The following is an 18,281-nucleotide window of genomic DNA, read 5'->3' on the forward strand; positions in this document are numbered from 1 at the left end:
TAAAATAATAATTTCTTCTTACTTGCTTGCCTGGGTAAATAAAGGTTAAACTTTTTATTTTTCATTTTTTGAAAGCCCATACCGATAATTTCCGATATTACCTCCCCCTCCTCCACACAGGACCAGTACGTGTTTCTGAACCAGTGTGCCATGGACATCATCCGGTCAAGAACCGGCACCAACGTGGATCTAATCTACCAGAACACTGCTGCACTCACTATCTATGAGAACGTAGAACCCAGGAGAGGTCCACCCAAAAACGGATACCACAACGCCTAGACCCTCCCCCCCCCCACCCCCCCGGCCTCCACACGCCTCTCCCTCTGGTGGTGGGGAGGTCGGCAAAGGGAGATTTCTTTCGATAGACGGTTTTATTTTTCTATTTCAACTTTGACATTCCTGTTAGATTCTGCTGGATTTAATGCCTGTGTGTTTTAATTTATTTGTCAGAAAATGGCTTCGATAAGGGAAGGAACTGTAAACAGAAATAATATAATGGACATGCACAATATCCAAAGACCAAAATATAGGATGTATATATTTTTATTAAATATATATGATGCTTGTTTCTTATATTTACATATTTTTGTATTGCTGATGTGTTTTGATATTTGCTTCCTTTCTACACAATTGTTCTGTTGTTCTAAAGTGTTTTGCTCAGGTAATATCGTGCGGGATGCTGTATAGGTATAGGTATGATAAGAGACACGTACGTCTGTCGAATCAGGAGCTTATGTTTCACTGTTTAATGCACGTACTTCACTGAATATGTTCAGATGATCAGAATATGAGGTCATTGCACAATATGTTTGCTGGACTAGGACACTTCTCACTTTGTACACTTTTAAAACCACTAGATGGCACACTTTTATAAATTGTGTGAGTGTGTGTGTGTGAGTGTGTGCGTGTGTGTGTGTGTGTGCGTGTGTGCGTGTGTGTGTGTGTGTGTGTGTGTGTGTGTGTATGATATATATCAGCTATATTGTCTTGTTATAATGGCCTGATATAATAGCAATGTAATACAGTATATTTTATTGGAGAAATTCAGTACATAAAATGGATATATTTTCGGGGGCTTTGCACGTCCTCAGCAGATCTGAACCATGCATTGCCTTCAGTGAAAGAGAGTTTGTTTGAGAGAGTCTTTTGTTTTATTAAGCTCTGTTCTAAGTAATGCACTGGTTGCATTAAGCGTCGACACTGTACAATTTTTTTAACACGTTCTTTTTATTTCTGGGTATACTTGCGTCGTCAGGCTACTGGAATAACTGTTATTTGTTGATGGAAAGGCAAACTGAAATGGTGAAACTGAGATCACGCTTCGATGTCACTCACACACCTTGCCTTCTGTTACATTCGCTTCCGTGATTTTGGAAGATAACACTGAATAGTCAAGGCTGAACAACAACTCAGAAACTCAGAAAAAAGTCATTGCTCAGGGACATGATGAATGGTGTTAGGAAATCCATATCGGCTGTCGAGAGCAGCTTTTACTTTGAAGGTCTGGAGAGTTTGTTTGGTTTCCTGTTTGTTTTGTTTGATTTCCTGTGCTGTACATTCTGAAAAGAAATAACAATGTTATGTCACTTCCTGCTGCACGTGTCATCTATCTATAGACATTCCTGTGCCGTTTAGAGCGCTGGGGGAGGAGCTTAGCTCTCAGAACCTAAAGGGTAGAGCGCTGGGGGAGGAGCTTAGCTCTCAGAACCCAAAGGGCAGAGCGCTGGGGGAGGAGCTTAGCTCTCAGAAACGAAAGGGCAGAGCGCTGGGGGAGGAGCTTAGCTCTGAGAACCTAAAGGGCAGAGCGCTGGGGGAGGAGCTTAGCTCAGAAACGAAAGGGCAGAGCGCTGGGGGAGGGGCTTAGCTCTCAGAAACGAAAGGGCAGAGAGCGCTGGGGGAGGAGCTTAACTCTCAGAAACTAAAGGGCAGAGAGCGCTCGGGGAGGAGCTTAGCTCTTAGAACCTAACGGGCAGAGCGCTGGGGGAGGGGCTTAGCTCTTAGAACCTAAAGGGCAGAGCGCTGGGGGAGGAGCTTAGCTCTTAGAACCTAAAGGACAGATTCTCCCATGAGGCGGGTACGGTCTTTTCGGATCATTGTATTTTGTGGTTAATACTGTAAACTGTCAGAAGCCAATTCATGCTGTTGAATGTTGTATTGCCTTATTTTTAACACATAGTGTCAATTACTTGTGATGTTGTTTCAGAAAATGATTCAAAGCACTTATTTCTATCAGATTTGTATGAAAAACTAAGATAGCATTGTGACACTTGTGGTTAAATGAAACGCTTTGCGAGTTGCTTGCTGGTACAATGCAAAAACAGAAGAAAAAAGAGCAAGGATTTTAGTATCTGTGTATTCTCTGACCTGTCTACAAAATGAGATTAAAGATGCTACTCTTATACCATGGGGTTCTGTCTGTGTGTAGTGTTTGTAAACATGTAGTGTATTTACCTGTGTGTGTGTGTGTGTGTGTGTGTGTGTGTGTCAGGTATTTCCCAACCTACTTGACAAGCACACAGTCGTTCAGTATTGACAAAGCCTACTTTGCTGGAACGAGTCATTTTGCATGTATACAGTACGTGTGCGTGTGTGTGCACAGTACATTTTGCAGAGTAAATTTTACTCAAACTGAGTAAATTGTACTCAAACTGTACGTGTGTGTGTGTGTGTGTGTGTGTGTGTGTGTGTGTGTGTGTGTGTGTGTGTGTGTGTGTGTGTGTAAGTGAGAGAGAGAGAGAGAAGAGAGAAAGAGGGAGCGAAGAGAAAGAGAGAGAAGACAGAGGGAGCGAAGAGAAAGAGAGAAAGAGAAGACAGAGAGAGAGTAAGATAGAAAGAGAAGAGAGACAGAATAGAGAGAAGAGAGAAAGAGAAAGAAAATAGAGAGAAAGAGGAGAGAGAGAGAGACTATGTCTCTTTGTAGTAGCACCAATGGCTTGAGACAGTTGTTTGTATGCATCCTAACAATGAGAGCTAGGTTTTCTGATACTGGTTAGACATGAATTAATCCCCCTGTTTTCCTGTCGAAAACTTCAACCTAACAGGAAGATGGTCTTCTTACAAACAACATCATTTAAATCATTTTCAAATTGTATTATTTTTTTAATTTAAATGAAAGGGGCAAAGGTAGAAAAACAACACTGTCAAATATAGTATTTTTTTTTCCAATAACCTTAATTAACCAAATCTGGCATGAGGAGACGTGATAATGTTACCCAGAGATTTGGTGTCGAAGGAGAAGAGAAGGGGCCCAAGGGCCGACGGGGTCCCTCTCCATGACACTTGGGTAGGAGCTGTCGCTGAGGTATGAATGAATGAATGAATGAAAACTTTATTTAACAGATTGCAGAATGGGTACAATACAGTACGGCTCAATACACACAATTGTTAAGGGGATGCAGACCAGAGAAAGACGTTTGTCTATACAGAGATTGTATAATATAGCATTGTATAGCAGTGTACATAAAGACCCAGTGCCTCATCCGTAGCTAACAGTGTATTGCACTACCACAGGACCTAGCATGTCCTACCATGCTCTGTAAATAACTATGTACATAAACCGATATGCCCTACTTTGTTTACTTGTTTTATTGCACATTGTCGTTCTATTGGATTCTTATTATATATTACTATTGTATTATGCACAATCGTTGCGGGCAAGACCCCCCCCCCGCATTTCATTGTATACTTGTATGCCTTGACAAATAAAACTCTTGACTTGACTTGTTTACATCAGGGTCCCCCATTTTCATTTCATATTGAATGAACACATTTCGTATGATGTCAGCCATGTCAGCGCAGAGCCAACCAGTCCCATTCCTGCGAGGGACGCGACGAGGATCCGATGGTTGACTGTGTCGAAGGCTGCCGACAGGTCCAGGAGAATCAGGAGGACAGAGGAGAGGCCTTTCGCTTTTGCTAAGTGAAGAGCCTCTGTGACCGCAATGAGGGCCGTCTCCGTGGAGTGACCGGTCCTGAAGCCTGACTGATTAGGGTCTAGGTCGGAGGTCGTTCTGTAAGAGATAATCAGTAAGTTGGTTGGATACCTACAGCACGTTCAAGTGTTTTAGAAAGAAAGGAGAGAAGAGAGACTGGGCGATAGTTGTCTATGACGGTAGTTTTTTTTTCGCCTTTGCCACAAACTACAACATGTGCAGTTTCCTGTGCTCCTGGCTGGAGTGTGGGAGGGGGGGGGGGGGGGGGGGTTAGTACGCCTCTGCATTATTCAGAGCAGCGCTGACTGCTTCAGCTAAGTGCCCCAGTCGTAGGATGAATAAGTAATGGTGCAATTTCTGCGTCTGGGAAAATCTTTTAGGGGCTGGATTGTGTCTCCCCTCCCCACTGCTCTCTCCCGGCACGGTGGTGTAGGGGTTAACACTGTCGCCTCACAGCTAGAAGGTCCAGGGTTCGATTCAAGTCAAGTCAAGTCAAGTCAAGAGTTTTATTTGTCACGGCACACAAGTATACAGTGAAATGCGGGGGGGTCTTGCCCGCAACGATTGTGCATAGTACAGTAATACAATAATAAGAATCCAAGGGTTGACAATGCGACATTTGTGCAATAATACAAGTCATAAGAGTAAAGACATAGGTATATGTGTACATGAGTTTTTCAAAAGCATGGTAAGACATGCTAGGTCCTGTGGTAGTGCAATACACTGTTAGCTACGGATGGGGCACTGGGTCTTATGTACACTACTATACAATGCTATACTATACAATCTACAGTTATACTATGTGTCCTTATGCTAGCTTGCTATCCATCTATTTACTATACAAGAACCGTTGCCAGGTACCCAGATGGGGTATCTCTGCTCTCTCCCAGCTTCTCTCTCTCTCAGCTCGTCAAGCAGCTTCAAAATGACCTAATTTTAGAACTGAGGTCAGGAAGCTCCACCCTGGAGACCTCTTCCACGTCTGGAGGGAGTGAGACATCCATCTGCATACCGTACAGGGGGACGTCTTCATACCGTACAGGGGGACGTCTTCATACCGTACAGGAGGACGTCTTCATATACCGTACAGGGGGACGTCTTCTTCATACCGTACAGGAGGACGTCTTCATATACCGTACAGGGGGACGTCTTCATACCGTACAGAGGGACGTCTTCATACCGTACAGGGGGACGTCTTCATATACCGTACAGGGGGACATCTTCATATACCGTACAGGGGGACGTCTTCATACCGTACAGGGGGACGTCTTCATATCGTACAGGGGGACGTCTTCTTCATACCGTACAGGGGGACGGCTTCATACCGGACAGGGGGACGGCTTCATACCGGACAGGGGGACGTCTTCTTCATACCGTACAGGGGGACGTCTTCATACCGTACAGGGGGACGTCTTCTTCATACCGTACAGGGGGACGTCTTCTTCATACCGGACAGGGGGACGTCTTCATATACCGGACAGGGGGACGTCTTCATACCGTACAGGGGGACGTCTTCATACCGTACAGGGGGACGTCTTCATACCGTACAGGGGGACGTCTTCATACCGTACAGGGGGACGTCTTCATACCATACAGGGGGACGTCTTCATACCGTACAGGAGGACGGCTTCATACCGTACAGGGGGACGTCTGCATACCGTACAGGGGGACGTCTTCATACCGTACAGGGGGACGTCTTCATACCGTACAGGGGGACGTCTTCATACCGTACAGGGGGACGTCTTCATACCGTACAGGGGGACGTCTTCATACCGTACAGGGGGACGTCTTCATACCGTACAGGGGGACGTCTTCATACCGTACAGGGGGATGTCTTCATACCGTACAGGGGGACGTCTTCATACCGTACAGGGGGACGTCTTCATACCGTACAGGGGGACGTCTTCATACCGTACAGGGGGATGTCTTCATACCGTACAGGGGGACGTCTTCATACCGTACAGGGGGACGTCTTCATACCGTACAGGGGTGACATCTTCATACCGTACAGGGGGACATCTTCATACCGTACAGGGGGACGTCTTCATACCGTACAGGGGGACGTCTTCATACCGTACAGGGGGACGTCTTCATCATACCGTACAGGGGGACGTCTTCTTCATACCGTATAGGGGGACGTCTTCTTCATACCGTATAGGGGGACGTCTTCTTCATACCGTACAGGGGGACATCTTCATACCGTACAGGGGGACGTCTTCTTCATACCGTACAGGGGGACGTCTTCATCATACCGTACAGGAGGACGTCTTCGTCATACCGTACAGGGGGACGTCTTCATCATACCGGACAGGGGGACGTCTTCATATACCGTACAGGGGGACGTCTTCTTCATACCGTACAGGGGGACATCTTCATACCGTACAGGGGGACGTCTTCTTCATACCGTACAGGGGGACGTCTTCTTCATACCGTACAGGGGGACGTCTTCTTCATACCGTACAGGGGGACGTCTTCTTCATACCGTACAGGGGGACGTCTTCTTCATACCGTACAGGGGGACGTCTTCTTCATACCGTACAGGGGGACGTCTTCATACCGTACAGGGGGACGTCTTCTTCATACCGTACAGGGGGACGTCTTCATACCGTACAGGGGGACCTCTTCTTCATACCGTACAGGGGGACGTCTTCTTCATACCGTACAGGGGGACGTCTTCATACCGTACAGGGGGACCTCTTCTTCATACCGTACAGGGGGACCTCTTCTTCATACCGTACAGGGGGACGTCTTCTTCATACCGTACAGGGGGACGTCTTCATCATACCATACAGGGGGACGTCTTCATACCGTACAGGGGGACGTCTTCATACCGTACAGGGGGACGTCTTCATACCGTACAGGGGGACCTCTTCTTCATACCGTACAGGGGGACGTCTTCTTCATACCGTACAGGGGGACGTCTTCTTCATACCGTACAGGGGGACGTCTTCTTCATACCGTACAGGGGGACGTCTTCTTCATTCCGTACAGGGGGACGTCTTCTTCATACCGTACAGGGGGACGTCTTCATACCGTACAGGGGGACGTCTTCTTCATTCCGTACAGGGGGACGTCTTCATACCGGACAGGGGGACATTGGGTGGGACGTCCTCGTGAGCTTTGTTGTCCTGCTGACAGTGCCATAAGATCATCATGGACCCCAAATATATATTTGTATATATGTGCATATATATTTGTATAGGCTATTCCCAGAGCCAGGCCCTGCTGTGTGAATCTAATGCGAGAGACATTTTGGGGGCGGCAGCTGCTCAACCCAACCGGAGGTGCTGCAGACATTTACTTTGGCCGTGATTTTAACTTACAGGCTGAGCAGTAGAGAAGTCAGTCATTTATAGTCTGAGCAGTAGAGAAGTCAGTCATTTATAGGCTGAGCAGTAGAGAAGTCAGTCATTTATAGGCTGAGCAGTAGAGAAGTCAGTAACTTACAGTCTGAGCAGTAGAGAAGTCAGTAACTTACAGTCTGAGCAGTAGAGAAGTCAGTAACTTACAGTCTGAGCAGTAGTGAAGTCAGTAACTTACAGGCTGAGCAGTAGATAAGTCAGTAACTTACAGTCTGAGCAGTAGAGAAGTCAGTAACTTATAGTCTGAGCAGTAGAGAAGTCAGTAACTTATAGGCTGAGCAGTAGAGAAGTCAGTAACTTATAGTCTGAGCAGTAGAGAAGTCAGTAACTTACAGTCTGAGCAGTAGAGAAGTCAGTAACTTACAGGCTGAGCAGTAGAGAAGTCAGTAACTTACAGGCTGAGCAGTAGAGAAGTCAGTAATTTACAGGCTGAGCAGTAGAGAAGTCAGTAACTTACAGTCTGAGCAGTAGAGAAGTCAGTAACTTATAGTCTGAGCAGTAGAGAAGTCAGTAACTTATAGTCTGAGCAGTAGAGAAGTCAGTAACTTACAGGCTGAGCAGTAGAGAAGTCAGTAACTTATAGTCTGAGCAGTAGAGAAGTCAGTAACTTACAGTCTGAGCAGTAGAGAAGTCAGTAACTTACAGGCTGAGCAGTAGAGAAGTCAGTAACTTATAGTCTGAGCAGTAGAGAAGTCAGTAATGTATAGTCTGAGCAGTAGAGAAGTCCGTAACTTATAGTCTGAGCAGTAGAGAAGTCAGTAACTTACAGTCTGAGCAGTAGAGAAGTCAGTAACTTATAGTCTGAGCAGTAGAGAAGTCAGTCATTTATAGTCTGAGCAGTAGGGGATGAGAAGGACTTACTTACTTTTACTTACGCCTTTTACCCCGTTTGGGGCATAGGCCGTCAACAAGGGTTCTCCAAGCATCCCGATCCTGAGCCAACCTCTCAAGCTGGCCCCAGGTGTGTCCCATCTTCTTGGCATCATCTTCCAAGTCTCGGCGCCAGGTGTTTCGTGGTCTGCCTCTCTTTCTTTTCCCTTGGGGGTTCCACCTGAGAGATTGTCTTGTGATGCTCAGGGATGGTTTATGGAGTGTATGGCCAATCCATCTCCAACGCCGTTGGAGAATCTCTTTCTCTGCTGGCTGTTGTTGTGTTCGTTGCCACAGGTCTTTATTGCTGATGGTGTTAGGCCAGCGAATCTGGAGGATTCGGCGCAGACAGGTGTTTAGGAAAACTTGTAGTTTATTGGTTGTTGTGATGAGAAGGAAGCTGGCTGCTATCCTGGAGAATCCCTCCCACCCCCTCTACGACGAGCTAGTCAAGATGAGAAGTTCAGCCACAGACTCATACCCCCCCGACACTCAACTAACCGCCTTTTTTTTTATATTATTATAAGCCTCGGCTTCAGCCTACATTTTTTCGGTCATTTTATTTTTTTCGTTTTTTTGGAAGTTCTACTACTATTCTTTGTAAAAAAAATAAAAGACAGAAATAAAATCATTCATTCATTCATGTGTCCCTTTAGGCCCTAGCTGTGACACATTAGACACATTAGCTTGCTATGTGAAGGTCTAGTCAAATGCACAATGTGTTTCTCTGCTAATATCGCACACTTTCTGCTCTCTATTTGAAAATGAGTGAAAATGGCTAAAGCAGAAAACACACAAAAGACCACTCATTTATCAAATATATAATCCTATACTTAAACACATATATACTTAAACGCCTGCATATAATCCATATAACTCTGTATGATAGTATGTACAATAATCCTGTATATATATATATATATATATTATGTAGTGGTTAACACTGTCGCCTCACAGCAAGAAGGTCCAGGGTTCGATTCCCGCTTGGGGACCAGGTTTCCATGATGCCAGGTACTCAGGTGGGGTATCTCCCAGGCCCTTCTGTGTGGAGTTTGCATGTTCTCCCCGTGCTCGCAAGGGTTTCCCCCCCGATAAGATAAACCCAATGGAAAAACATGCTCAACAGATCGCTAACGCTGTGGAGTCCTTGACGAAGACGGACAGGAGCACTTGGATTGGTCCCCGGGGCGCGGCTCACGTTGACGCCCTGTCTGCTCCCGGCCCCCCCATGGGGGGGAAGGACAACGGGATGGGAAAAGTACAGAGAGACATTTCATCGGTGACTCAGTGCATGTGTGTGTGTTCCTGTGGGTCGCCCATCTCGCGCGTGTGTGTTAAAACTGCATGACAAATAAAGACTTCTAGTCTAACAATTATTATTATTATTTATCTGTCTGAATATACCAACTAAATAACCATTTTTACACATCTGTATAGATACTATATCTATACTACATATCCCTTACTTACTAGACTACCATACGTGTCTTTATACCTGTATCACATGTACATATTAATACTACAACTCTGTACATACATCTGATTAGCACTATTACCCAGTAGTACTTATTTATATATGTTATACCCAGTTTAATCACCTGTACATTGTATATATTACTATTGCACTTTACTGTTACATTTTCACTGTGGTTGGATGCCAAACTTCTTCTCGTTGTACTGTACTTGTGCTGCATGATGATGATGATGACAATACATTTGAATGTAATCTAATGTAATCTAATCTAAATGTAGTTGAGTAGTTGTAACGGACTGTAGTCACTAGGGGCGCCAGAGCAACAGTCCTCCTTCAGTTCAACAGATGACTCTGAACAGACCGCTGGTCCTGCCGCGCGCCTCAATTCAACAACAGACCGTTGGCGTTAGTCCTGCGCGCCGCGCGCCTCAATTCAACAACAGACTGTTGGTCCTGCCGCGCGCCAGTCAGTTCAACAACAGACTGCTGGTCCTGCGCGCGCGCCTCAGTTCAACAGACCGGGGTCGCCGCGAGCCTCGCGCCGCGTGTAGTAGCGGCTTGTGAACAGACCCTGCGCGCGCCGCGGAAGGAAGGAGGAGGAAGGTCGGAGTCAAACCAGCCGCATGTTCATCAACCACCAGTATCGATACAGAGTAAGTGAACTCGATTTATATCAACAACATAATAAAGGCGCACCGATAACAGTGTGTAACACCAACAAACACGGGGCTATCTCCACTTCTCTGCTGGTTTATTATTAAATTAAATGACGTGCTAACTGGCTACTAACGTTAGCGGGGCGAAGCTAAGCTAACTAAAACACCCACCAGTCAGTGTGAGCTCCTCTTGTTGCTTTTTTGGCGAGATTTTTTTTTGAGTAGACATTGATTTTTTCGGATATCAGTCGGCGATATAGAAGTTAGCTAACGCCATAACCCCACTGTCTAGCTACAGTAGTTAGGTACAGCTTGGTTTAAGCTACCAAGTCTGTAAGTTAAGTTAGTGGTAACGTTAAGTTATTAAGTAAACAGTCGAGTTATAGCCTCACCATCCCTCCATGCTTTCTTTTTGGTTGCCACTTGTTTGCATGGCAACCATTATTACTTAGCATCACGTCAGGCGGTGACAGGTACAGCCAGGTACCTTTATTCATGTTGTTGGTCTTCTTGATTGAATTGTCTCGATTTTGTTTAGAGATGATTCGTTCATCTCTCATCATCACCGGCACCACTTTTTTACAATGATTTGTATTCATATTATAATCACAACAAGTGACAGACGACCAGAGAGCAGCCATATAGCTTATAGCCACAGCGTTCTCATGGCTACACTACACAAAGTTAGGAACACAGCAGGGTACAACCCATCATACTAGCAACGCTTGATGCATTGCATACAATTGCCCCATGTATCGCACAAGTGCAATTGACCACATACACACAGAATTGCCTTCTAACGCTACAGGTACAAGTACTGTATTTGCAAATCTGGTATGTCATAAATGTATAGATGTAGCAGACAGTACTGTCTATCTGTATGTCGTCGTGTATGTCATATAATGTTATGATGAATTGAAAATGGGGGACCCTGATGTAAACAAGACGAAAGTCTTTCTCTGGTCTGCATCCCCTTAACAATTGTGTGTATTGAGCCGTACTGTATTGTACCCATTCTGCAATCTGTTAATAAAGTTTTCAATAAATCAATCAATCAACCACACACACACACACACACATATAATCTGGAATTGCCTTCTAACGCTACAGGTTTATAGAGGTTGCAGACAGCTCAATGTCAAATCTATGCGACGACGACACAAGGCATCTCTGCTGAAGCTCACTCCCACCATTGTTGTTGGTGTGCAGCCAAAGGTGTAACCTTTATGTGTTCACCACCGGCAACACGTTTGTCAAGTGGAGTTCCTCTCTCTCTGCTTGTGTATTGGAGGACTGTTACATTGGGAGAGAGATCACTCCGGTGGTGTTTACATTGCGCTCCTGACCCAGTCTGTCTGTACTGTAGTACACTAGAAGTGATTACTGTGTCTCTGGAAACAAAGCGGACTGAAATGAGATCAGATCATCAGATCTGCGCTATTTCAAGAATAGAACCATTTGAGAGATTTTGTTATGTTCCATTTCATTTTAATAACCTCCACCTGCTGCTATGAGATGTATAAATAGAAGGGCTTATCATTGAACGTATTCGTTTTTAGGTCGTCTGAGTGTGATGAAGGGACGGCACTGTGCACTTTAGTTAATGGTTAAGGTTTTTTACTGGAACGAAAAAATAAATAAAAGCCTAATCTGAAGGTGAAAGCAGTTTTTTAAGCGCAAATGGAAATGATTAAACCTGGAAGTGAAACGTCTCTGGTGACGAAATTGGGGAGGAAATGGGACGAAAGAGCAGCTTAACAATCTGCCTCTTGTTCTACATTTTTTTCTCTTTTCTTTTTGCCGGCCTGGTCCCCCGTTGCCCCTGTTGACCCCACTGCCCCTCTCCTTTCTACCCCCCCCCCCTGGCTGGGTTTTCGATGCTGTGCTTCGCTTTCTTGTTTTTTTTCTTTATGTAGATGAGCGACCATTCTCTTTAAAAGGCTAGATCCACGTTTAGAATTCTCTGCCGTGAGACTCTCGCTTACCGAATGGAAAGGACCGCATGACCTGCTAAATGTCAGCAGAAAGAGAGAGAGGGAGAAGAGAAGTCTGTGGCAGACGGAGCTGGTTGTGCTGCTGGCGTTATAATTCTGCTCTGCTGAGAGAACTGATAATAACATGAGTGGCACCACTAAGAGACCAATAGAGTTAGTAGATTAGATTCGATTAGGTTCAAATGTATTGTCATAATTCAGCACAAGTACAGCAGTACAATGAAAATAACTTTGGCATCCAACCAGAGTGCAAATGTAACAGTAAAATGCAATAGAAACACACAATGTACAGGTGATTAAACTGGGTACAAAATATATAAATGAGTACTACTGAGTAATAGTGTTAATCAGATGTATGTACAGAGTTGTAGTATTAATATGGACAGTGATACTACTGGTATAAAGACACTATGGTAGTAAGGCATACTGGCCAGCAGCGAAACTTAGGGTATAGATATATTATCTACAGATATGTAAAAAGGATTATATGCAGGTATTTACAGACAGTCAAGATATGGATAAATATATATACAGTATATACTAGGGGTGTAACATTACCTAAAATCTACCTTCAATCAACAACAACAACATTCAATCTCCGTTTTTATGAGGACGTTGACAGTTGTAGTGCCCCTATATGACTTCCCTTTGAGACAGACATGTAGGGCTAACTGTGATAGTGCTATACAAATAAACATGACCTGATTTCGCATTAATGGTGCCTGCAGGCAAAGTGTAGCTGATTCTTGTGTGTGGACCAGATAACCAACCTCATACGTTCCAGTTTCTAGGGCTGTACCGAATAGTTAGAAGCTTCATTCATAAAGTTGACATTCAAATTCTAAATCAACATTTGAATAAATTTTTTCTATTCATTAGTCTATTCATTCTGTTTAACCAATGGGGGTTTTCTCCACAGTTGCAGATAAAGATTAGGCTACACTAATATTATAGTATAGTATTATACTATTATAGTATATGACTCGTCATAAAAATTCAACTAAAACATTTATCATAAATGATGTAGCCTATCTGTATCCGCTTGGCGCTCCATCAAGACGTCACCATCACCTTCGTACCAACCGTGCCCTTATTGAATTATTTATGTTGATGAAACTGACGAGTTATATTCATTAAAGAAAGTTGATTTAATAAAAAAATGACTAATTTAATCAGATTAATCACTTTATTCAAATTGAGGATTTAGTTTGACGATATTAAAAAAGATATATATATATATTTAATAAAATGTTTTGTAATATTATTTTTTATGATTATGTCATAAAATATGACAACAGACATTCAAAGCTTCATTAGAAAACTTCAATAGAAGCTTTGAATGTAAAAAAAAAAATCCATTCGGTACAGCCCTACTCTCAGGTTGAGAACCATGTGTTTATGACACAGGAAGTCTGTCAGGTTGAGAACCATGTGTTTATGACAGGAAGTCTCAGGTTGAGAACCATGTGTTTATGACACAGGAAGTCTCTCAGGTTGAGTGAGAACCATGTGTTTATGACACAGGAAGTCTCTCAGGTTGAGTGAGAACCATGCGTTTATGACACAGGAAGTAGGGCTGGGCGATATGGCCTAAATATGATATCACGATATTTTCTGACCTTTCGGCGATACACGATACACATCACGATGTTTTTCTTTTTTTCCCCAAACAATTCATTATGAGGCTTACCAAGACAATTTGAGTTTGCAAGCTAACATTAAAGACTAAATAAAATACCCATGCATTTAGCATTTTTATATTATATATTAGATTTAGATTATTGGATTATTAGATTATATATTGCATATATTTAGCAATGAGATATTATATGATTTAGATATGAAATATGATTAATTGAAAATGGGGGACCCTGATGTAAACAAGACGAAAGACTTTCTCTGGTCTGCATCCCCTTAACAATTGTATGTATTGAGCTGTACTGTACCCATTCTGCAATATGTTAATAAAGTTTTAAATCAATCAATCAATCAATAAATAGCATTTTAGCATTTTTATGAAACTACTGTATATTTGTATGTCTCTAAATGTTTTGATGAATTGAAAATGGAGGACCCTTATGTAAAAAAGCCGAAAGTCTTTTTCTGGTCTTCATCCCCCAGTCCACTGTTGTTGTATTGAGCTGTACTGTATTGTACCCATTCTGCAATCGTTAATAACGTTTCCATTCATTCGATCATTCAGCCGGCAGAGTCTGCCAATTACGTCACACCGATTGAACCCGCCCTGCTGTTCTTAGCACCAATCGGCAAGCTCTATGCGTTTTTTACTTCCGCAATTGATTTTGACGAGAGCTGAGCTCAGCTCAACGACAACAACAGCTCCCTGCGGCAGACGAGTGATTACCAGCGCACCGCAGCATGACTAAACAAGCCATAATGATTTTATTGCAACGAATGTTATAATAAAAGCCTTTCCATACATCTGTCTGATTGAAAACTTTATTAACAGACCGCAGAATGGGCATGCACAACTCCGCACGGGCTGAGATATGAACAGTAACGCTTGCTATCTATGTCGTCATTGGACATTGCTATGTTTGGGTAAATACGCTAATGTTATTGAACGTGTAACTATATAACGTTAATGCCACAAAACGAATGCCTTTGTTAATAATAATTAGTAACTTTGATGCAGTAGTGTGTGTGGGGGCGGCGTTGTTCAAAAGTTTGAACGGGTGTGGACCAGATTGACGCGACACAATCCTCTTGGGCAAAACATCACGATATCCACAATACGTTAAAAAAGTGTATCGTTAATGAACTGTACCCGATATTTATATAATATCGTCATATCGCCCAGCCCTAACAGGAAGTCTCTCAGGTTGAGTGAGAACCATGTGTTTATGACACAGGAAGTCTCTCAGGTTGAGTGAGAACCATGTGTTTATGACACAGGAAGTCTCTCAGGTTGAGTGAGAACCATGTGTTTATGACACAGGAAGTCTCTCAGGTTGAGTGAGAACCATGTGTTTATGACACAGGAAGTCTCTCAGATTGAGTGAGAACCATGTGTTTATGACACAGGAAGTCTCTCAGGTTGAGAACCATGTGTTTATGACACAGGAAGTCTCTCAGGTTGAGAACCATGTGTTTATGACACAGGAAGTCTCTCAGGTTAAGAACCATGTGTTTATGACACAGGAAGTCTCTCAGATTGAGTGAGAACCATGTGTTTATGACACAGGAAGTCTCTCAGGTTGAGTGAGAACCATGTGTTTATGACACAGGAAGTCTCTCAGGTTAAGAACCATGTGTTTATGACAGGAAGTCTCAGGTTGAGAACCATGTGTTTATGACACAGGAAGTCTCTCAGGTTGAGTGAGAACCATGTGTTTATGACACAGGAAGTCTCTCAGGTTGAGTGAGAACCATGCGTTTATGACACAGGAAGTCTCTCAGGTTGAGTGAGAACCATGTGTTTATGACACAGGAAGTCTCTCAGGTTGAGTGAGAACCATGTGTTTATGACACAGGAAGTCTCTCAGGTTGAGTGAGAACCATGTGTTTATGACACAGGAAGTCTCTCAGGTTGAGTGAGAACCATGTGTTTATGACACAGGAAGTCTCTCAGATTGAGTGAGAACCATGTGTTTATGACACAGGAAGTCTCTCAGGTTGAGTGAGAACCATGTGTTTATGACACAGGAAGTCTCTCAGGTTGAGTGAGAACCATGTGTTTATGACACAGGAAGTCTCTCAGGTTGAGTGAGAACCATGTGTTTATGACACAGGAAGTCTCTCAGATTGAGTGAGAACCATGTGTTTATGACACAGGAAGTCTCTCAGGTTGAGAACCATGTGTTTATGACACAGGAAGTCTCTCAGGTTGAGAACCATGTGTTTATGACACAGGAAGTCTCTCAGGTTAAGAACCATGTGTTTATGACACAGGAAGTCTCTCAGGTTGAGTGAGAACCATGTGTTTATGACACAGGAAGTCTCTCAGGTTGAGTGAGAACCATGTGTTTATGACACAGGAAGTCTCTCAGGTTGAGTGAGAACCATGTGTTTATGACACAGGAAGTCTCTCGGGTTGAGAACCATGTGTTTATGACACAGGAAGTCTCTCAGGTTAAGAACCATGTGTTTATGACACAGGAAGTCTCTCAGGTTAAGAACCATGTGTTTATGACACAGGAAGTCTCTCAGGTTAAGAAGTGTGATTTTCTTTCGTAGACGCAGTTTGCGAAGACGCTCTCTGATTGGCTAGCCCGCGTACAGCGAAGACCCTCTCTGATTGGTTTAGCTCCGAAGGCCTCTTCCGCCTTGTACATATATATTCTCTGCTTCGAAGTGGTTATGCTTTGGCCCTCTTTCGAAGTGGGTTATGCTTCGAGTTTATCTTTAGAGCAGGGCGATTGACCACCAGCCCTGATTCCAAACTCTATGCATAACCCACTTCGAAAGAGGGCCAAAGCATAACCACTTCGAAACAGAGAATATATATGTACAAGGCGGACATTTCTATCCCAGAGCCCTTCGGAACTAAACCAATCAGAGAGGGTCTTCGCTGTACGCGGGCTAGCCAATCAGAGAGCGTCTTCGCAAACTGCGGCTACGAAAAAAAATCACGTGGCTGAGAACCATGTGTTTATGACACAGGAAGTGACACGTCCCTCTTTGGCCTTCACGTCCAGCTGACCCCCCCGACCACGTCCGGGTCGCTGAGACTTCTGGTATAATTGATTTTGGAGGCTCGACGTCAACACAACATTGATCTCACTTCCTCGTTCCAAAGAGCCTCGTAGCAGCAGCAGCAGCTTGTGAGAAGAACGCGCTCCTCCTCACTAATCAGCCGGGGGGAGATTTAATGGTGTTGGTGCTGCCGGTACGCCTAAACCTATCAACCACAGCCGTGGCTTCTCTCCCTGCCAGCGGGCTGGAGGACAGAGAGGATGAGAAGAGCCGCCCCTCCTCCTGTCTTGATTTACCCTGCGAGGGGGGCGGTGAGTGACGCGCCCGCGGGGACCTAAATCACCGGCTGTCTCCCCGCCGGAGGAAAGCTCACGGCGACTTCTTCTTATCCCTCAGCCCCCCCCCCCCCCCCCCCCCCCCCCGGGATATAGTTTGAGAACGCCGGTGTCAAGCGGGGGAAACGCCCGACTTGTTGTGTGTGAATCTTGATTCATGTCAAAAGGATCAGTGTTTTAGTTAGTATTCTGTTGGGCTGTGTGTGTGTGTGAGCAGCAGCACCCTGGTTGGAAAGAGGAGCGTCTGGATCTTCGCTCTCTCTTATGTGTGTGTTGTTGTTGTTGTGATGGGTGAGGTCATCGCTGTCAGACACAGCTGTCTAGTGCAGACGAGCTGCACGATGAGCGGCGTGGCGTGGGCGTGTCAGTGTCAGTGGTGAGGAGACAGAGGACAGAGAGGACACATGGCCCTTCTGATGCCCAGCAGTAAGGGTGGCTCAACACAGTGTCTGTGCATGTTAACTCTGTGTGTGTGTGTGTGTTCATGCAGACTGGGTGTGTGTACATTGTTTGCTGGTGTGTGTGTGTGTGTGTGTGTGTGTGTGTGCGTGTACCAGCACAGTGGGCGTAAGTAGTAGTAGGATGGGTGTGTCGTAAACCATTAGTTTGGATATGACAGCTCTTCTCTGTGAGAGCGGCGTCCTGCTCCTGGGTTTGATAAGTGGCTCTGTCCTGTTCCAGAGCTCCCCAGAGAGTCACATGCTGTTCTATTGAGTCTGTCTCTCTCTCTCTCTCTCTGTCCCTAATGCTGCGTTCTATTGAGTCTGTCTCTCTCTCTCTGTCCCTAATGCTGCGTTCTATTGAGTCTGTCTCTCTCTCTCTCTCTGTCCCTAATGCTGCGTTCTATTGAGTCTGTCTCTCTCTCTCTCTCTCTCTCTCTCTCTGTCCCTAATGCTGCGTTCTATTGAGTCTGTCTCTCTCTCTCTCTCTCTCTCTCTCTCTCTGTCTCTAATGCTGCGTTCTATTGAGTCTGTCTCTCTCTGTCTCTAATGCTGCGTTCTA

At 44.5% G+C, this 18,281-nt stretch overlaps 2 protein-coding genes across 2 annotated transcripts in view; both read left to right on the forward strand.

Moving 5' to 3' along the window:
• LOC311244824 (uncharacterized protein) overlaps window positions 1–1,659 on the forward strand; it is a 152,994-nt gene extending 151,335 nt beyond the window's left edge. The window contains exon 45 of the mRNA XM_084334507.1: window positions 121–1,659. Within this exon, the coding sequence (XP_084190633.1) occupies window positions 121–279 (159 nt within the window). The 3' untranslated portion in view covers window positions 280–1,659. The remainder of the gene's footprint in view (window positions 1–120) is intronic.
• An 8,526-nt stretch (window positions 1,660–10,185) lies between these two features.
• The window catches only part of osbpl5 (oxysterol binding protein-like 5), a 182,823-nt gene continuing 174,727 nt past the window's right edge, over window positions 10,186–18,281 (forward strand). The window contains exon 1 of the mRNA XM_084335562.1: window positions 10,186–10,291. The gene's annotated coding sequence lies outside the window, so the exon portion shown is untranslated. The remainder of the gene's footprint in view (window positions 10,292–18,281) is intronic.

The sequence above is a fragment of the Notolepis coatsorum genome, assembly GCF_963971535.1.
Source record: "Notolepis coatsorum genome assembly, chromosome: 18".
NCBI lineage: Eukaryota > Metazoa > Chordata > Actinopteri > Aulopiformes > Paralepididae > Notolepis > Notolepis coatsorum.